At 33.8% G+C, this 17,412-nt stretch overlaps 1 protein-coding gene across 1 annotated transcript in view; it reads right to left on the reverse strand.

Moving 5' to 3' along the window:
- Nucleotides 1-1,570: 1,570 nt before the first annotated feature.
- The window catches only part of LOC129231372 (dopamine beta-hydroxylase-like), a gene marked incomplete in the record, with an annotated part of 223,781 nt that continues 207,939 nt past the window's right edge, over nucleotides 1,571-17,412 (reverse strand). The window contains 1 exon segment of the mRNA XM_054865669.1: nucleotides 1,571-1,851. Within this exon segment, the coding sequence (XP_054721644.1) occupies nucleotides 1,741-1,851 (111 nt within the window).

The raw sequence follows: 17,412 nt of genomic DNA on the forward strand, positions 1-17,412 counted from the left end.
ATCTGACCCAAAAACGAATCAGGATTCATCACTGAGCACCGCCTTTTGCCAATGAGTGATGAATCGGGATTCATCACTGAGCACCACCTTTTGCCAATCAGTGATAAATCGGGATTCATCACTGAGCACCACTTTTGCCAATCAGTGACATCCCACTGGCTCCGCACCATTGCAGACGGAGTTGCCATGTTTTGGTGTTGAAGGAAGTACACGGAAAGGGCGCTTGGGCTGCAGATTTACTTCCGCAAGAAGTTTAAAAATGGTTCGGGGAACATCTGCTACCCCTACGTCTACTTGTATCTTGAAACGAGTTACTGTGGGATCTACGAGCATTTGCTGCACGATCCTTCAATTCTGTCTCCTCGTGGTCTTCCTAGTCGCTCCAAACCCAGGTTTTCGCACGTAGGTACCATCTCGTGTCTCGTGTCCACTGCCTCCAACAGTTTCTAAGGGAACACTCTGAACAATCCAACTGGGCCGCAACACGGCTCGTCGACCAGTCCGCAATCTTCATTTCGATGATTAAACCTCTCACAAACTCGCTTAACTGTGAGAAACGCTTTTTAACTCGTCTACCTGGCATCCTTCACTCAATTACGTTCTCCGACAATCCGGATGTAATCGTAACATTTATAACTCTTAAATGATGCACTGGTTTATATAGCACCTTTTTCCCGATTTCGCCGATGATGATGGGTAAAAGGCCATGCGCATTGACACCAAACTTGGATCATTTGCATATCAGATGTCACTCTTCTTATATGCAAAATTTCGTAATTGCACCTTTCTTCTTTCTTGGCGCGCTATTTTCAATGCTCCCGAGTGTATTCTGCCATAGAGTTTCCAAGATACTTTGTTACATCAAAACTGGACTAAATAAATCGACTTTTCGCAGAGAAAATTGGCATCAGAACATTGCAAATATTATTTCAACACATCAAAGAGGCACAACACTGAATCGCTGACGTGTTTTTACTAAGCACATTTATTGCATTCTATTTTTAATTAAAAAAATATTTATACTATTATGAGTTCCCAAAAAAAAAGATTGATGGCATGCAAATAAATACGCTATTTGGCGGTGTCAACTACTTGTTTGTCTTGGACAGTAACAAATCAGCACGAAGCATACAGCAAATATTGATTTATACATCCCCAAAAGTGGTAACCCTTCTAGAAATCCATTTGTTTACGTTCCAGTTATCTGTCTGCTGATCACAGTGTGGGTGAGATTATATGAGATTGATTCTGCATTTACCTTTTCTTGAATCAAAATTATCCTTCAACTTAGATGAAGGGTATGCAAAATATCGTTAAAGAACTGCTATTTTAACTTAAATTTTACTAATATGCAAATGCATACACTTAAGAAGAAATTTCATAGCACGCTATGAACTAAAAAACATATAAATACAGCTTATGTTCTTTGTTTCTTCTTTTTTATTTCTTCTTTTAGATCTACTTACCATATTTCTATTTTTCACCAAAATATATTTCATCATTTCATCAGCAACATTTGTCAATATTTCAAATTAATCACTTGATACAAGTAATTGTCGTATATCATTTATTCCATGATGACGAATACAATATTATTTTAGAGAGAATTACTTCTATAAATAATTTGAATTTATCTTGTTGTTAGTTATATGGTTCATAATTGCATTTGTCAACCATTTATATAATCTTGAGTAGGTAAGAGATAACCTTAAACATAAATAGTTTAATAAAAAGAAGGAATTAAACATCATAATCTTCATCTTTAAAAAGTCTGGTGTTTCTGGAGCATTTCCTACCATGACGAGGTAAGGGATAAAGTATATCTGTCAGCGGAACCCCATTCCAGTACCCCTAGAAAAGAAGATACACACAATGAGTTGATGCATCATGTCACTCATTATATAATTGAAAACTTAAATGAAATGAAGTAAAATAAAAGACAGTTATTAACTGAATAATTATATTTGATCTCTAATGAAGAATAGGTGAACGATTTTACTAACTTTTTAACAATGTGTCACTGAAAATTTAAAATGATTTAGTAGTGTATTCTGCCGTGTGCAGGTAAACGGCAGTATCTGCAGAAATGAGTTTTTCGAGATATTTGAAGAAACGCGTTTTGGTTTCAATACTAACAATAGGGAAATGTTCGAATCAGACGTCTTTTTCGTACCTTTTTTTCAGCGGAAAACAAAAAAGCGAGCTTGTACAGTAAAGATAGCGTACAATAGATGACAAAAATGCAAAAAAATGAAAAATGAAAAATTTGCAGTTACTGCCCTTTACCTGCACACGGAAGTATGCTTAGGTAACGCTCACACAGAAAGTAATTTAAGGATGTAAGACAACAGTTTCCTCTTGGATTTACGCTCTCACCCTCATTGACACTTTGAACATGACTGCTTGACCATGCCGAAAAACGGATTTTAATTCATCTTACGCACAGCAACTATTTTGGGGGTTAGAAAAAAAATGTGTCGAAATACTTTTTTTTTTTTTAAATGTTTTTAATAGTCTCAATAATGTATTCTGAGAACGAATTTGCACACAAAAAGGTATCTGCTAGCATTAATAATTTATTACATCTTATATATTATTTCTTAAACATGATTTTTGGGGGATCGAAATAAATTATTTAATACTTTATCAAACGTCAAAAGTAAGGAATTATAATCAAGATTTTTTCACAGCTTTCGGCAAAAACTAAACAGAAAATGCACATTTTGATTGTTTTGTCAAAAAAAAGATTTATTCTGTTTTTTATTACGCATTGCTTCTATGCATAGCATCCCAAACTACAGACGCATTGGTTCAGTTGGTTAGAGCGTCGTGCTAAAAATGCGGCGATCAGGATTTCGAATCATCATGTACCAAAAATTTTCGTACCAATGATTAATTTTCTTTAGCAGAATTCTGATCCAAATTTCCATAAATATTATAATTTAAAGTCATTGCAAAATTCTAGTTACAGTGTTCTGCTGTGGTTAAAATCTATTGTTGTTAATTATGTTGTTGTTAAAATCAGGAAACAAAACATTAATTTTTACAAGATAAATTGTAGTATCACTTAATAAAATTATTTTGAAGAAATAGCTGCACTGATTTCAAGTTATTTTGTTACTTTTTTACGCATTGCTTCAGTACACAACATCCCGAGATGGAGACGCATTAGCTTAGTTGGTATTAACGTCGTGCTAAAGCGAAGGTCATGGTATAGATCCTTCCATGGGCCAGGAAATGTAGCTTGTGAATGACTTAATTACTCTTAGCTGAACTCTGATTCAGATTTCAATGAAAATACATACTTTAACATTGCAAATCGCAGTATCATATATAATGTTTCTCAAACGTGTTTCTGGTGGGTACGCCATAATAATGGTTACATAATACTTCATCAGACTTGATAAGTAAGACTTTAAAATAAAGATTTTTCATCGCTATCACAGAATAATAAGAAATCAAATCCAATTTCGGCTTTCATTCGAAATATTCCTTTTACACCGTATAGTTCACCGGATTTTTGAATTCCTTAAGGTCTTAAATTTGTTACAAAGACTTTATTTTCAGTAACAATTACAACTTATCACCAGCAATTCTTTAAAAAAAATACTTACCAAGTTCCTTTTGGCCTGGAATATAACATAAAGATAAAAGTCATTGCTTTCTTTTAATGAACATTCTCTCTCAAAAAAAAAAAAAAAAAAAAAAAAAATGCTTTACTCTATCACTATCTACTCAATAGAAATTTCCAGTGACCTGGGATTGCCCCTGGAGTAAACTTTGGAATTGGACAGAATTCTCAATTGGATACTTTATGTTTGAACCTATTGTATACACGCTTTGTGTTTATAGAAATACTAACTGGGGATTGGAAGCTCTTAATATTCTTCTTTCTCAGCTAAACAGTGATCTTAAATTTGAGAAAACAGAAATGTTTTCTTTTTCAAGTTATTTCTAAGAATAAAATGATTTTACAGTCTGCCCAGAAAATTAATTTTTGACTGAATAGGCTGCGGATTTCTATGGCTGAGTATGACAGTATTTCGAAAATACTGCAGTAATGGTCAAAATTAAAGATTCAAAAATGTTTGATATGGTTTTAATCATAAACTAACTCAGTTTAACTTTTTGCATTGAAATAAGAATGGATAATTTTATAAAAAATCGTTCTCAATTCAGTATAACTCATCAATTAAATTAAAAAATTAGCATGATTAAGAAAATTGCAAATTTAATAATTTTCCATTGCGTGAAACCTGAACAAAAATATAAGTGTAAAGGTTAAAAAAATCCTGGAAAACGGTAGAACTTTGTTCGAATAAGTAAACTCAAAGCCTAAATATGAACTAATGTTGTCATTCAGGTTTCGTTGGTTACTTTACTTTGGAAAATTAATGACAAAACACTAAAATACACTGCTGGACAAAATTATAAACTCGACAAATTTAACAATAGTTTCAATCACAACTTCACCCAGTTTAATGTTATTTCCTTAGAGCAAATATAAATAACTAACAAAATAGTCTTAAATTAAGTGTAACGAATAAAGTTAACAAAAAAAATTACAAAAACTTACCACCTCTGCACTATTTTTCGGCATAGCTCCCGTGATTTTAAAAGCAGTTGTCTCAGCGTGGTATAAGTTTTTGTGTACCATCTTCGTAGAATGTGCCACCTCTACAGTCACACGAGCTAACATGTTATTTCAGCTCGTCATCATTCCTGTACTACTGATCACCAAGAAAATAATTCAGGTAGCGAAACAAATCAAAGTCGCTAAGAACGAAGCCGGGAGTGCATGGAGGATGCTCAAAAACGTCCGACAACTCCTACTAGCCCTGTAGGAGTCACTTGGCTGGGATGTTTTTGACCATCCTCCGTAATGCCTCGTTCTTAGTGACGTTCATTTCATTCATTTATCTTTGTCTGAAGTCTCCTTGACGGTCAACTGGTACAGCAGCAATGACCAGCTGAATTATCTCACGGTTGACTACACGGGTGGCACATTCTACGAAGAGGTTACACAAAAGCTTGTACGACGCTATAGCAATTGCCTGGAAAAGTGCTATAGCGTCGTCGAGGGTGTAAGGTTGGTACATTTTTGTGCAATAAATTTCTTTACCGTATATGTACTTTCCCTTTTTTTATTCAAAAATGGAGCTTACTTTCTGAACTGCCCGTACATATTAGTTGTGGAAGACTCACATTGCCGGACAGACAACTTTAGAGCGTTTTCTTCACTATGTCACACAAAGTTCTAGTAGTAGTTCATGTTTGCGTAGGTAACATTTCCATTCCGTGCTTTAAATCGTTCCGAAATTGTATCTTTTATCGTAATTCTTTTGTATATATATTTTACCAAGTCTTTGGCAATCCAGCTAATAAGATAACCTTGCATTTTAAATCACAGTAAAATTTTGTTAGTTAAAAATACTTTTTTCTCTACTGCAGCATTAAGCGAAATGGATGAATTTAAGACGGTAAATGTCTACTTATCTACCATTAAAAAATAATACCGACTACTCGTTACTTCTGTTGAGACAGACTAATATTTACCAATTAAAAAAGGTAGTGACTCACAGAGAAAATTGTTCATTCATTTTTGCTTTTAACGAAGAAACTTAAAACATACACTCATGTTTGTGAAAATTGTGACAACATGAAGGACTCATTGGAAAGGAATAAAATTTATTGCATATATTAATCATAGTGCTACAAATAAACGATCAAAATTACAGATTACTGAAATGAAAATAACTGGCATAAATTAATAACGAATGTAGCTACCCCGCGCAGCTATGCGAGCCTGTACACGCTTGGTATCGAATCATAAAGGTTCTGAATGTCACGATTGGGAATAGCATTCCATATGGCTTCAACCTGAAACCAAAATTCTTTCGTACCAACTACCGGACGAGACACATGGGCGAGCCTGCGACCAACACAATCCGAGACATGCATAACGGGCGTCATATCCGGAGAACGGGCAGACCAAGGAAGTAGCGTAACCTGTCGTGCACCGAAGAACACTTGTACGTTACGTGCGACATGTGGACGTGCATTGTCCTGCTGAAACACTGCACCAGGAATGCTCTGAAGAAAGGGTAGTACCTCCGGCGTCACAGCGTCCCTGAAGCAGCGCTCGCTATCGAGTTTACCCGTAATTCGGACTAGACGGGACCGTCCTTGATATTCAATAGTACTCCAGACCATGGCGCCTGGCGTTATGCCGGTATGGCGTTGGATTACGAAGTCTGAGAGGTGACATTCTAATGTGTAACATCTGACGCGTACACGTCCATCGATATATTGCATATTAAATCTGGACTCATCCGAAAAGACGACCTGTTGCTAGTTCGCAAGCAATTGGGTGTGTTGGTGGACCCATTGAAGCCGGTAGTGACAATGCTTATGTGTAAAGGGAATCCTGCATAGGAGAATTCTTGCATGCAGGCCCTGGGGCAACAGACGTCGACGAACCGGGGAGGCAGCAAGTGTGACACCTGTAGCCATACTCCCACGTTGTGCTAGCGTACGAGAGGACGCTATACGATCCATTACAGCAAGGCGGGGGAGGTGTCGATAATCTCGTGGCGTCGTTCGGTTGCGTGGGCTGGCGCGAGTCTTTCGGCTAATTTCATCGTCCTCTGTCCATTTTTTACAAATACGCACCACAGTTGAGGCATTACGCCTAATGAGCGCACTCATTTCTCTATACGTAAGTTCACCCTCACGCATGCATATCAAGCGGCTACATTTGAAGTACGTTACTCGTTCGTATGACGCTTTGCGTTTTGGACAAGGCATATTGAGTACTACAGAAACATCTACCATCGGCAGATAATCATACAATGATTCCAAAATACCTTTACAGCCCTTTATATACAGAGTCTACGCCGCAGTTCAGAGGGCGTAACTCGGTAAACGCAGGCACGACGACTCTAATTCTAATCATTTGCATATCTTATCCTGCTATACATTTCCTGTGAATTTCAGTTCATTTGCATAATTCTATCTTGGTGTTGTAATTTTCACAAACATGTTAGTAGTAAATGTCTACAAGTAGAAAAAGTGGCAGCTCAAAGAGAAAATTTAAACTGCACAGTCGATGAACAAAGTAAATGCAATTTTGCATGTCTAGCTTTTAAGACTCGAGTTCGAGGCTTTGAACGACGGGTTGAAAATACAGTCTTGCTATTCCTACGGAGTGAGAAAATAAGGAAATGGTGAATAATAAAAATGTGACATCATCGCCTATTTATTTGTATCTTAATAAATTTTGTAATTGTATTTTTAGCAGGTATGCGAATGACAGAGCGGTGAATGTTATTTTAATCTGTTAGTAATAAACATCAAATTTAAATGCTTCTAAATATTGGTTTTTACAAACATAAATAATTGTAAGCAATCCTACACTTCTCTCATCCAAGGTCTTAGAGTCATTCACATGTTTCCGTAAAAATCTACCGGTGACATAATGCGGGTGGCATATCAATGTAAAATAATTTTTACATTGTACTTTTTACAAATATAAATAATTATAAGCAATCCTACACTTCTTTCATCCAAGGTCTTAGAGTCATTCACATGTTTCCGTAAAAATCATACCGGTGACATAATGCGGGTGGCATATCAAAGTAAAATAATTATAAAAAATGATCTTAGAAATTTATTGCAGTAGCTTCTCAGAGTTAACTTCCGTATGGAAGGATTTTTCACTGTATATCATCAAACTTTAATTATATTTAGAATTTACTAGTTTTCTGTAAGTCAAAACAATAACATAATTGAATGACATACCAATGAGAAAAAGTATAAAAATTTGTCTCAGAAATATATTAGGAGGACTGCAAAGTAAAGTCGTTTGTTTCAAACAAATTTTCGAAAGGTTTTATTTTTTATCAGCGATATAGTTACCCACAATATCAACAGCTTTTTGCAAACTAATATGCCAATTTTTAATCCCGGATAGACGAAGTTAATTGATCTTTTCAGCAAGATATCTAGGAATGACATGTTGAATACAAGCTAAATTTTCAAGATTTTTTTTTCTCATAGAAAATGTTTTAGCGATCCTATGAAAAGGGAAATCAGATGGTACAATTTCTGGTGAGAATATTTCTATTTTATTATCAGCAGAAAAAGAAAGATCCTGAAACATGATAAAAGAAACCCACATTGCTCACCTCACGGCGAACACATAAATTAATGAGCTGTGGTGGGCAACTTCAATCACCAAACTCACCTGAAATTGCACCATCTGATTTCTCCTGATTTAGATCTCTATGTGACAAAACAATTTGTTTGAGATTCCAAGATTCTAAATGTGTGCACTTTAAGGAGAAAAAATGGTATATGTTGATAACAAGAGTAATTACATTGTTGATTTTTAAAAATTCAAACATTTGTTTGAAAAAAACAATATTTTCTTGTCTCTCTAATAGTTTAGACTTTTTTCTGCCTTAACTTATGTCAAAAACTTAGTATTGCGAGGCATATTACTGTATACCATTAAAATTCAGCTACATTCAATAATGTTCAATTGAGCCATAACAATGACATATAATAAAAACACTAACCTGAAAAGGAAGTAAACGTTGTCACCAATAAACAAAATGCGTGAAGAACGTAAAAATGCAACTTGTATCAGAAAGAAACACATTTTCTAGAAGGGGGGGGGGATGTTTAATATCCAGCCATTTGGATGGCTGACAGTCCTAGGGACAATGTTTATTTTCGTTTCCCCCCCCCCCTCACATTGTATATATTTGTTTTTATGATAAATGTCCTACATATTTTTAATTGTGAAAAAATGGAGCCGAAATCTCCCATCAGTTTTTGTCTAGATATTTTAGATCATGAGAATTTTAGCCATGGGATAGGGCATATCAATGATATTTTACTGAAAAATGTATTTTTTATAGGATAAAAATTTTATTTTTTGCATATTTAAATATTGGAGTTACAGTGCTAAAGAAGCATAAAATTATCTATAGAAATTTTTTTTAAGAACTTAAACAGAATAAAATATCAGTGTGGAGCACAAACTTCTCACTTTTGTAGAATCACCCAGTCATTTTATTTTGATTAAATTATTTTTTGGAACGAGAAACTATAGTTCATTTCAATTGTATCTTTTCAAAATAAACGGGCAATATAACATTTGTTAATATTATATATAGCAGTCGGGAAACCTGTATGCTGCTTCGACAGCAAGTGCTGAATGTAAGAGAAATTCTCACGCGAAATAGCAACTTACAGATATATTTATCGATTTCTTAGGTAAAATGCTGATTCATTGCTACTCTAATGGACATTTTTCTTCTATTTTTCTTAATTACCATCATTTAGTATTTTTTCTGATTTAAATATCTTAAGTATAATTAACGCTTTCAGAAAATATTTATTCCAGTAGGGCTTTTTTCCCTCATAATTACTAGAAAAATCTATCTCAAAGCATTTTTTCTTTTCTTTACTGAATGCTAATTCGTTAAAGCTTGGGGTTAAAGACGTCTTCAAGCCATTTTCGTCTTCAATTAATAGATTTTTCAAAAGAACCTGATCAGAGCAGAAGAAGTTTTTTTTTTCTTTTTCCAATTTTAACTTCAGATGAATTTCTAGGAATTTGTTTTGCTTTAATTCTAAGTGCAAGTTATTCATTAATGCATTCATGATAATAAAAAATACTGGTTGTTTAATAATTTAAATAATGGGAGCCTATGACACTATCATCAACTATTTTTGAGATGCGTTAAATAAAAATATGAGGATTTATTTAAAAATTGATTCGTTATATTTTACGATCCACATAGTTATGTAAATGGCTATTTATAAACGGATGGTCAAAATAACTCTATATTTTAAATTTTTAGTTTTTCTAGGGCGTTTGCATCATTTGTTTCAAATGCAAGCGAACAAAAAATTGTAAAACTTATGATTTTATACCGAACGTGAAAGAAAGCGATACAAAACTGCACATATTATCTGAAAAATCGGTGAGACAAGAACTAGTTCAGATAGACAAAAGTTTAAATAGTTGAACCCGGAATTTCGAGACTGCTTGCTTAACTGGTTTTGAATGTGTCAAAGAAAATTAAAAAAAAAGAATCAATGCAGATATTTATTTTTTAATTGAATCCAGTAATGAATAGGTATATTTGAAACAGATGAGGGACATTCAAATAAAACCCGGTCACTAGTGTAAAATAACAGTAACGATTCGAAAATATTCGCCAAAAATATCGGCACATTTATCCCGTTGGGACACTAATCGGTCGATACCATCTTTGAAGAAGCTAGTAGGATGCCATCAGACCCAGGCCTGGAAATAGTCACTCACTTAGTCGTCCGTTGTGAATCGATGTCCGCGAGTAGTTTGTTTTAGAGGTCCAAAAACATGAAAGTCACTTAGTGAAAGGTCTGGACTGTACGGTGGTTGTCTGTGTTTCCCGTCGAAACTGCTGCAGTGTCGTCTTCAACGCATTGACCGTGTGTGGGCACCATTGGACAACATGCCTGGCCGTTTCGACCATGGAGGCTCAGTGGTGTCGACTTAATCGCTCGTCTAAAGTTCTGTAAAGTGGCGTGATAACTCTGGGCATTGATGATTGTGCCCCATTCCAGGAAACCGACAAGCAGTGGACCCAGGCAGTGTCCCCCCCCCCTCCTGATTGGACCTTGTGATCAAAAAAGAAGTACAAGTTTTGTATTGGACGATAACTTGTGTAACCACCTTCTCTTCGGCGTGAAACCACACTGTCGCAGTGCAACATCAAGCGTTGCGCATGCGTCGGTCTCTCTGCCAATAGAAGGTGTCACCATACGCACAATTACGTGGCGCCCTCTAACGTTTAACGTGAAGTTAGACGCACTGGCCGGGTTTCATTTGAATGACCCTTATATTATGTGTGCACACTTTCCTTCACATTTTATTCAGACTAGGATTAAGCTATTAAAATTTTGTTTTGTCTTTGTTTTTCACATCTCCCAAGTCTTACTGTTTCATACATTTTGGGAACCTATGCTACCTTTTCCGAGTCAAAAAAATAAGTGAGATATAATGTTCGGATAATTAGACAGTTACATTGATTGGAGTTCGGACAATCAAAGCTCTTAGTTAAAACCTGAAATATTAAGTTAAAGAAATACCTTTGTGCATAAAAGGTAAAATAAGAAATAACAACGTGAAAAAGCGCAAATCGCAGATTACTGAAAGCACCTGTTTCGAGCGTTACAAGGAATTACTTTTTCAGTGAAAAAAAAGAGCTTATGGATAAAAAGACATCCGACAAAAGGACTTTTCATCCACACGCTCATTTCTTGACCTGATTCATTTCATACCTGAAATATTGATCAGTGGTTTGTTATCTATTGCTTGTTTATTTGTTAATAGTATTCTTGCCATTTTTTAATGAAAAGTACAGTACATTGTGTACGCTTCTTTAAACATACTATGAGCTCACACAGCAAATATTTTTTGACAGGTCATTCATTCTTCTATTAAATAATTCATGACCTTGCAATTCCATAAAGATTTGTTTGAAGAATCTTGTACATCATGACGTGATAAAAGTCAAAAGACATAATTTAGCTCTAATTCTTATTTCTCTGCAGGCTTCTAAATGCTTAAAATGCTACGCGTGAGTAATTGGAATCAAATAAACCTGTGAAAAAAATTATAAATTAAATGAAATCTCTTTGCTTAAATGTTTCAAACATTAATAAAAATAATTTTATTGAAATACTATTTTTTTCTCTTATGTTTACTTGGTTTTAAAAATTATTAATATATTTTAACAGATAAAATTATATTATAGCAATAGAGAAAACAAATTATCACTTTTCGTCATTCATATAAATACTAGACGACCCGTGCAAAGCATTTACAGTCGAAATGTCCCTGCTTCAAAAATACCAGTTGTGTTTGTGTAAAAAATAGGTGTTTATTTTAATAAATTGTATTTTTTCAATTTTTTTCTAATAATGCTCACAGGTTTGCTGGGAAAACAGCATGATGTATTACATTCAACACGTGTAATGCTTTGCGTTTGACGCATGATGGGGTTCAAACCTTCTAACTTGATTGTTGTAAACAAAAGTGCTTGATGTAAAAAAGTGAAGAGTTTTACTACTGCTGCTAATGCCCTCTCCCGTAATTAACGTCTTAGATGTTATACGCAGAGTACTTGCTTAAAAAATTCTATAAAGGCACTCAGCCAGAACCGGGACTCGATTTTAGGCCCGTTCAGTTAAACGCCGAACGCTCTATCAACTGAGCAATCCGGCTCTCCCTTGTAAAACTCAAAGTGGGAGTTTCAAGTTTAGGCAAACGAATCCATACGTTTTTTTTTTTTCTTTATGTCATTTTTTTAATAGGCAAAATGTGATCGGCATAAATCGGATGCCTATTTTTGACTGAAAGCGGTAAAATAAATCTATAAAATGATACCGTACTTCTGAAGTTGTATGACTCATTGAGGAAGTTATGGTGGTCCCACAAAACACCTTTAAAAATAAGAACTACGGTTAAACTTTATTTCAACTTGCCCGGAAGTGCTTCTTTAGATATGACTCTTCGTTTAGCAGCTAAAGTAACTGATTATGGAAATCGACTTGCTAAATTATCAAGTGCTAAAGAGATCAGGGTCGTCTGTTTTTATTAATTGACCATTTATATTATTTACGGTCGATACCTAAAACATAAATCATATTTAATCTTTTTAAATAAGTCGACTAAAAGTCACTAATAGAAACGTGAGAATTTTTAGATGTCATTGCTAAGTATGAATTAGTTTATAAGCTACATTATGTTGCAAAAAAAAAAAAATGGTTTTGTACATCCTAGCTGTCTGCTTAACAAAAGTGCTTCGTGTATAAATTTATGAATAATGTGTTTATTAAATGTTACGCTTGTGCATTTCGTTTACCATATAGTGCCTCTACTATCTCTTTCATTTGAAAAAACAGTTGACTGTCAAAGTTATTTTCAATATAAATAGCAATTTTCAATAGCTATCTCAATTTATAATGTTTGAATTTCGTGTTTAATTTTATTTTAAATTCGGGTAAGCTGAATTAATTTCAATGTACTTGTATTAAATTGCCTACATGGATACAATTTCTTTTAGTATATCGTACGAAACTTTCCGTAGATATTCAAGTGTTCCTAAAGTATGCGCATATAAATAGAAATCCACGGAGTTTAAATTTATCCAGTCCTTTAGAAATGAAGTAAAAAGTAACTTTTTTTGCAGAGAAAAATCGTTTTTGCGATCATTTAGAGTAGGTCAAGTGGATTCAGTAAATTCAGAAGAAAAACATTGTATATGAAACGGAAAATGCAATTTCCAAACCCATCGAGTTAAACTATATGTAGCACATTTTAAAAAGTGTACTTACCTAAATGACACTCTAGCTATGTGTTAAAACGTTTTAAGTAGTATCGTTGAACTTCAAATGCATTGAAAATTATAAAATTACATTTATATTCTAAACAAATTTTTATCCCCCCGTTGTCTTGCCATTTTCACTTTGCACTGAAAAGAATGTTTTGTGTTTAATTGACAAAAACTTGGTACAAATGTCATTTATGTTCATTTTATTTGAAAAAAAAAGTGTAAAATAAAAAACTTCCGGCAAAATTTTTCAGAACCCCCCACCCTTAATTTTTATTCTACATTGCTTCAGTTTTGTAGTACAGTAAAATTAGCTAAAAAAGGGTGTTACTTGGAAAAAATTAAAATCCAAAGTTTTTCTTCCCATAAAGCTTTGTTACGTCTTCCTAAATGATACATGAAAATCCCCCGACTTTCTGCTACACGTCTCCATCTTTTTCCGGGGGAGAAGGAGGAAAAATTCAATTGTGCTATCTAAGAAAGTGGGGTGTAATTTCTAACTGTATTTTTTTAAGCTGAGTCGAATAAAATATGAATTAAGTTCGTTATATACGCATTATAGCAGTTATGAATGATTTTATACATGAAACTTAAAATATTTTAAAATTCAAAGATTTTTTCAGATTCATTGAACTTCAGAACATTTTCTTTTTAGTGTGCTTAAGAAAAGAAAGTCATTGAACTTAACCACGCTAGTCAAATTTATAGAGTTTTTTCCCTAAGTATTATATGTCAAAAGAGGGGTGAAAAGAGAGGGCCGAGCGAAGTTCAAATAAAGGTTGTGGGTGAAGATCTGAAGGAGGAAACATCTGCGTTAGGGAGGAATAAATAATGTGTATGTGTAATGTTTCAGAGAGGGTGTGAAAAAAAGGGATCTCGATTGCTTGACCTTGAGGAATAGGGACCAAGGGGACGTTAGGAAATTATCCAAATTTTTCGGTTTCCCACAACCACCAACTGGGGTTACAGGAGATCTAAAAATACTAAACTGCTGCGGTATTTTAAAAATTGGTCCAACCATGATTGGGAGAAAAATCCAGAGAAATTTTCATTATTTGAAATATTCCCGTACTATCCGAGTTCTTTCTCTCCAATAGAATGTGAATAGTCTTATAATAATCCACGATATTACTGTGCCTGCTTTTTACTGTTGTATCTGAAAACCCTGCTTTTTTTTTTTCGGCAAAAGGTTTCGGAGAATTTTCATGCTTTGAAAGAAAAACTCCAGCCATATGTAATACAGCGCATCCGCATATAATCTGTAAGATTTCTATTTTCATAACCGTTAGTCCTAGACGCGTATTTACAATAGCAAAAATGATCAAAAACCACTGCAGACGCGAGATATTAGGAGTTTGAACCAAAAATTAAATAAATTAGTAAAGAAAATAAAAATAGAGAAAAAAAAGCACGCTAACACTTTATACGACACTCGGGTCTCTAAAATGTTTCAAGAAATCATCTTTATAAAAATACAATACTAACCAAAAAGCTTTGAAACATTTAAGATCAAAATCTAAAGAGATATCGAGATAAAAATTTCAAGGTACCTTCCTGAAAATGGTAGCAGGTTATTTTACCCTATCAGAAGAACAAAGATCATGGCTTAAATCAAAAAAAGAAGAATATATTTAACCTTCTTACCGCTATTGAAACCTTTAACGAAATATTAAACTATGATACTCAAAAACACGCTACAAAAGCCCGTACAATTTGAAAAAAAAAAAAAAAAACAGATGCATTAAGTCACTATATAACCCTCGAAAATATTTTTAGTACCACGATTGTAAACTGGTATAAGACACAAAATGCTGCATTTGCTAGCTCGGTGACAATTCATCATAGGGTAGACAGGGGCACGTTTACGCCGATTTTTTTCAATGAATGTTCTGATTTTTATGTTTTAACTTGGGAAATTTTAAACCTTGTGGTTTTATGAAGCAGTTAATGGAGTCAAAATTGGTATATTCAGTTGTTGCTCAGCTTGTGTTATCAACAGTTAAAAAATTATTTTTGAGTCCAAGTCGGTTGCGTAAACTTGCCCCTGACACGAGGCACGTTTACGCATATTTATTTTGACATAATGTCTTACCATCGCTAAAATAAAGCAAATTTATTACAGACTGAAACGTGTATAAAATTGAATCTGAAGGGGCATGAAGACAGCACTATATGATTGTAAGCTATAAGATACGAATGTGTAACTTAATTAAAAATAAAATGGTAATTTTCAAAACCTAAATAGCCGGGAAATACTAAAATTGTTTGAGACAGTTTGAAGCAAAAAAAGTGTCAGGGGCACGTTTAAGTAAGAAAGACGAAGAACGATCGTAAAGGTGCTCCGAAGTTCAACGCGTAAACATGCCCCGTCGCCAAGTTTGGATTTATTTTTTAACGTGCAAAAAAATTTAACAACATTTTAGTCCATACAAATACAATTCTCAAAAAAAGGATGAAATTCTGCAAATTTATATATATATATATATATATATATATATATATATGTATATATATATATAATATATATATATATATATATATATATATATATATATATATATATATATATATATATATATATATATATATTCTTAATTAAGTATTATTTATTCACAATAAGCTTCAAAACGTTCAACACAAAATTTACTCAACTTGGTAGAAAACAGATTATTCTTTCTGCAAGCAGGACCGAAGCTCGACTAATGCTCAAAAACTTGTGAGAATATTTGCTAGGGAGTAGCATCAATTGGCTATGACTGTTGGCTCTCCAGCTATAATTGGTTTTGAAAAAAGGGCATTGCGTAAACGTGTCCCATGCGTAAGCGTGCCCCGGCCTACCCTTCTAATGTCAAGGTTTTTCTTTTTTTTTTTTTTTTTTTTTTTGTGCGTGTCCTGTTAAATATGATTTGACTCAGTAACAAAAATTTATTTCTTAGGATCCGGGTTAGTACAATTTTAAATAATAATGTGTAACACCATGTCACGTGGTGTGTTTTGTCTCGACTACTCCTCGATGTTGCTAACCTACTTAAACTTATAGAAATTATATTAATTACGTTAATTGATTTAATATATTACGCACGTTAATATATTAAATCAATTACTTGTCCGAATTGATTTTTTTTTATGCTTACATGTTCCCTAAATATTTATGTCAGGACCTGGCGGCCATACTAAAGGTTGCATTTCTTATTTTTTCCTAAACTTGTATTTCGCTTTAAACTTTTAATATTTTAACTCTGCATTCTCATTTTGACTATTTTCGCTACTGAAAATACGTATCTGGGACTAACAGTTGCGAAAATAGAGGTTATACAGCTTAAACTAAATATTATAAACTCTACGTAATTTAGTGATGAAATTTCTTTGGTGAATTACTGAAAAGAAGAATTTATGAAAATTGTATTGGGTACAATCACTTTTATTTTCTTTTTTAAATCGAAATGCCAAAATATATACTAATATTTCCTAATGCTAAAAAATACATAACGCTAGATGTGTTTTTAACCGATTTCAAAAAAGGAGGTTATGATTTTGTCTTGCGGCTTTTTATGTATGTGTTCATATTGCTCCAATAATACTGGACCGATTTGAATAATTCTTTTTTTATTTGGAAGGGTATACTTTCCAGAGGGTCCCATGTTAAGTTTGTCTAGATCTGATGCGGGGTGTCGGAGAAATCTAAGAAACTTTAAATTTCATACGCGTTGTCGCTACGTAGACCAGCTTTCGTCATCTGCGCGACACGTCACAAGTCACGTGTTTTTGGCGTGAACGGTGCATGTTTTCGACGGAGGAATTTTGTCTTGAACAATATTTAATTCACTCGCATTGGGATCTTTGATTTTCACTGCTCCGCCTACTAATTTTGAATATAGTTTTACTAATGTATTTATTAATCATGTAGCAAGTCAGTGAATTAAATGTATTTTGCTACGAAAATAGCTGAATTGATTAATTTAATATAAAAATTTTTTTGCTAATAAACAACTTCATTTAGTCATCAAAGTTTTTTTTT

The sequence above is a fragment of the Uloborus diversus genome, chromosome 10, assembly GCF_026930045.1.
Source record: "Uloborus diversus isolate 005 chromosome 10, Udiv.v.3.1, whole genome shotgun sequence".
Classification (NCBI taxonomy): domain Eukaryota; kingdom Metazoa; phylum Arthropoda; class Arachnida; order Araneae; family Uloboridae; genus Uloborus; species Uloborus diversus.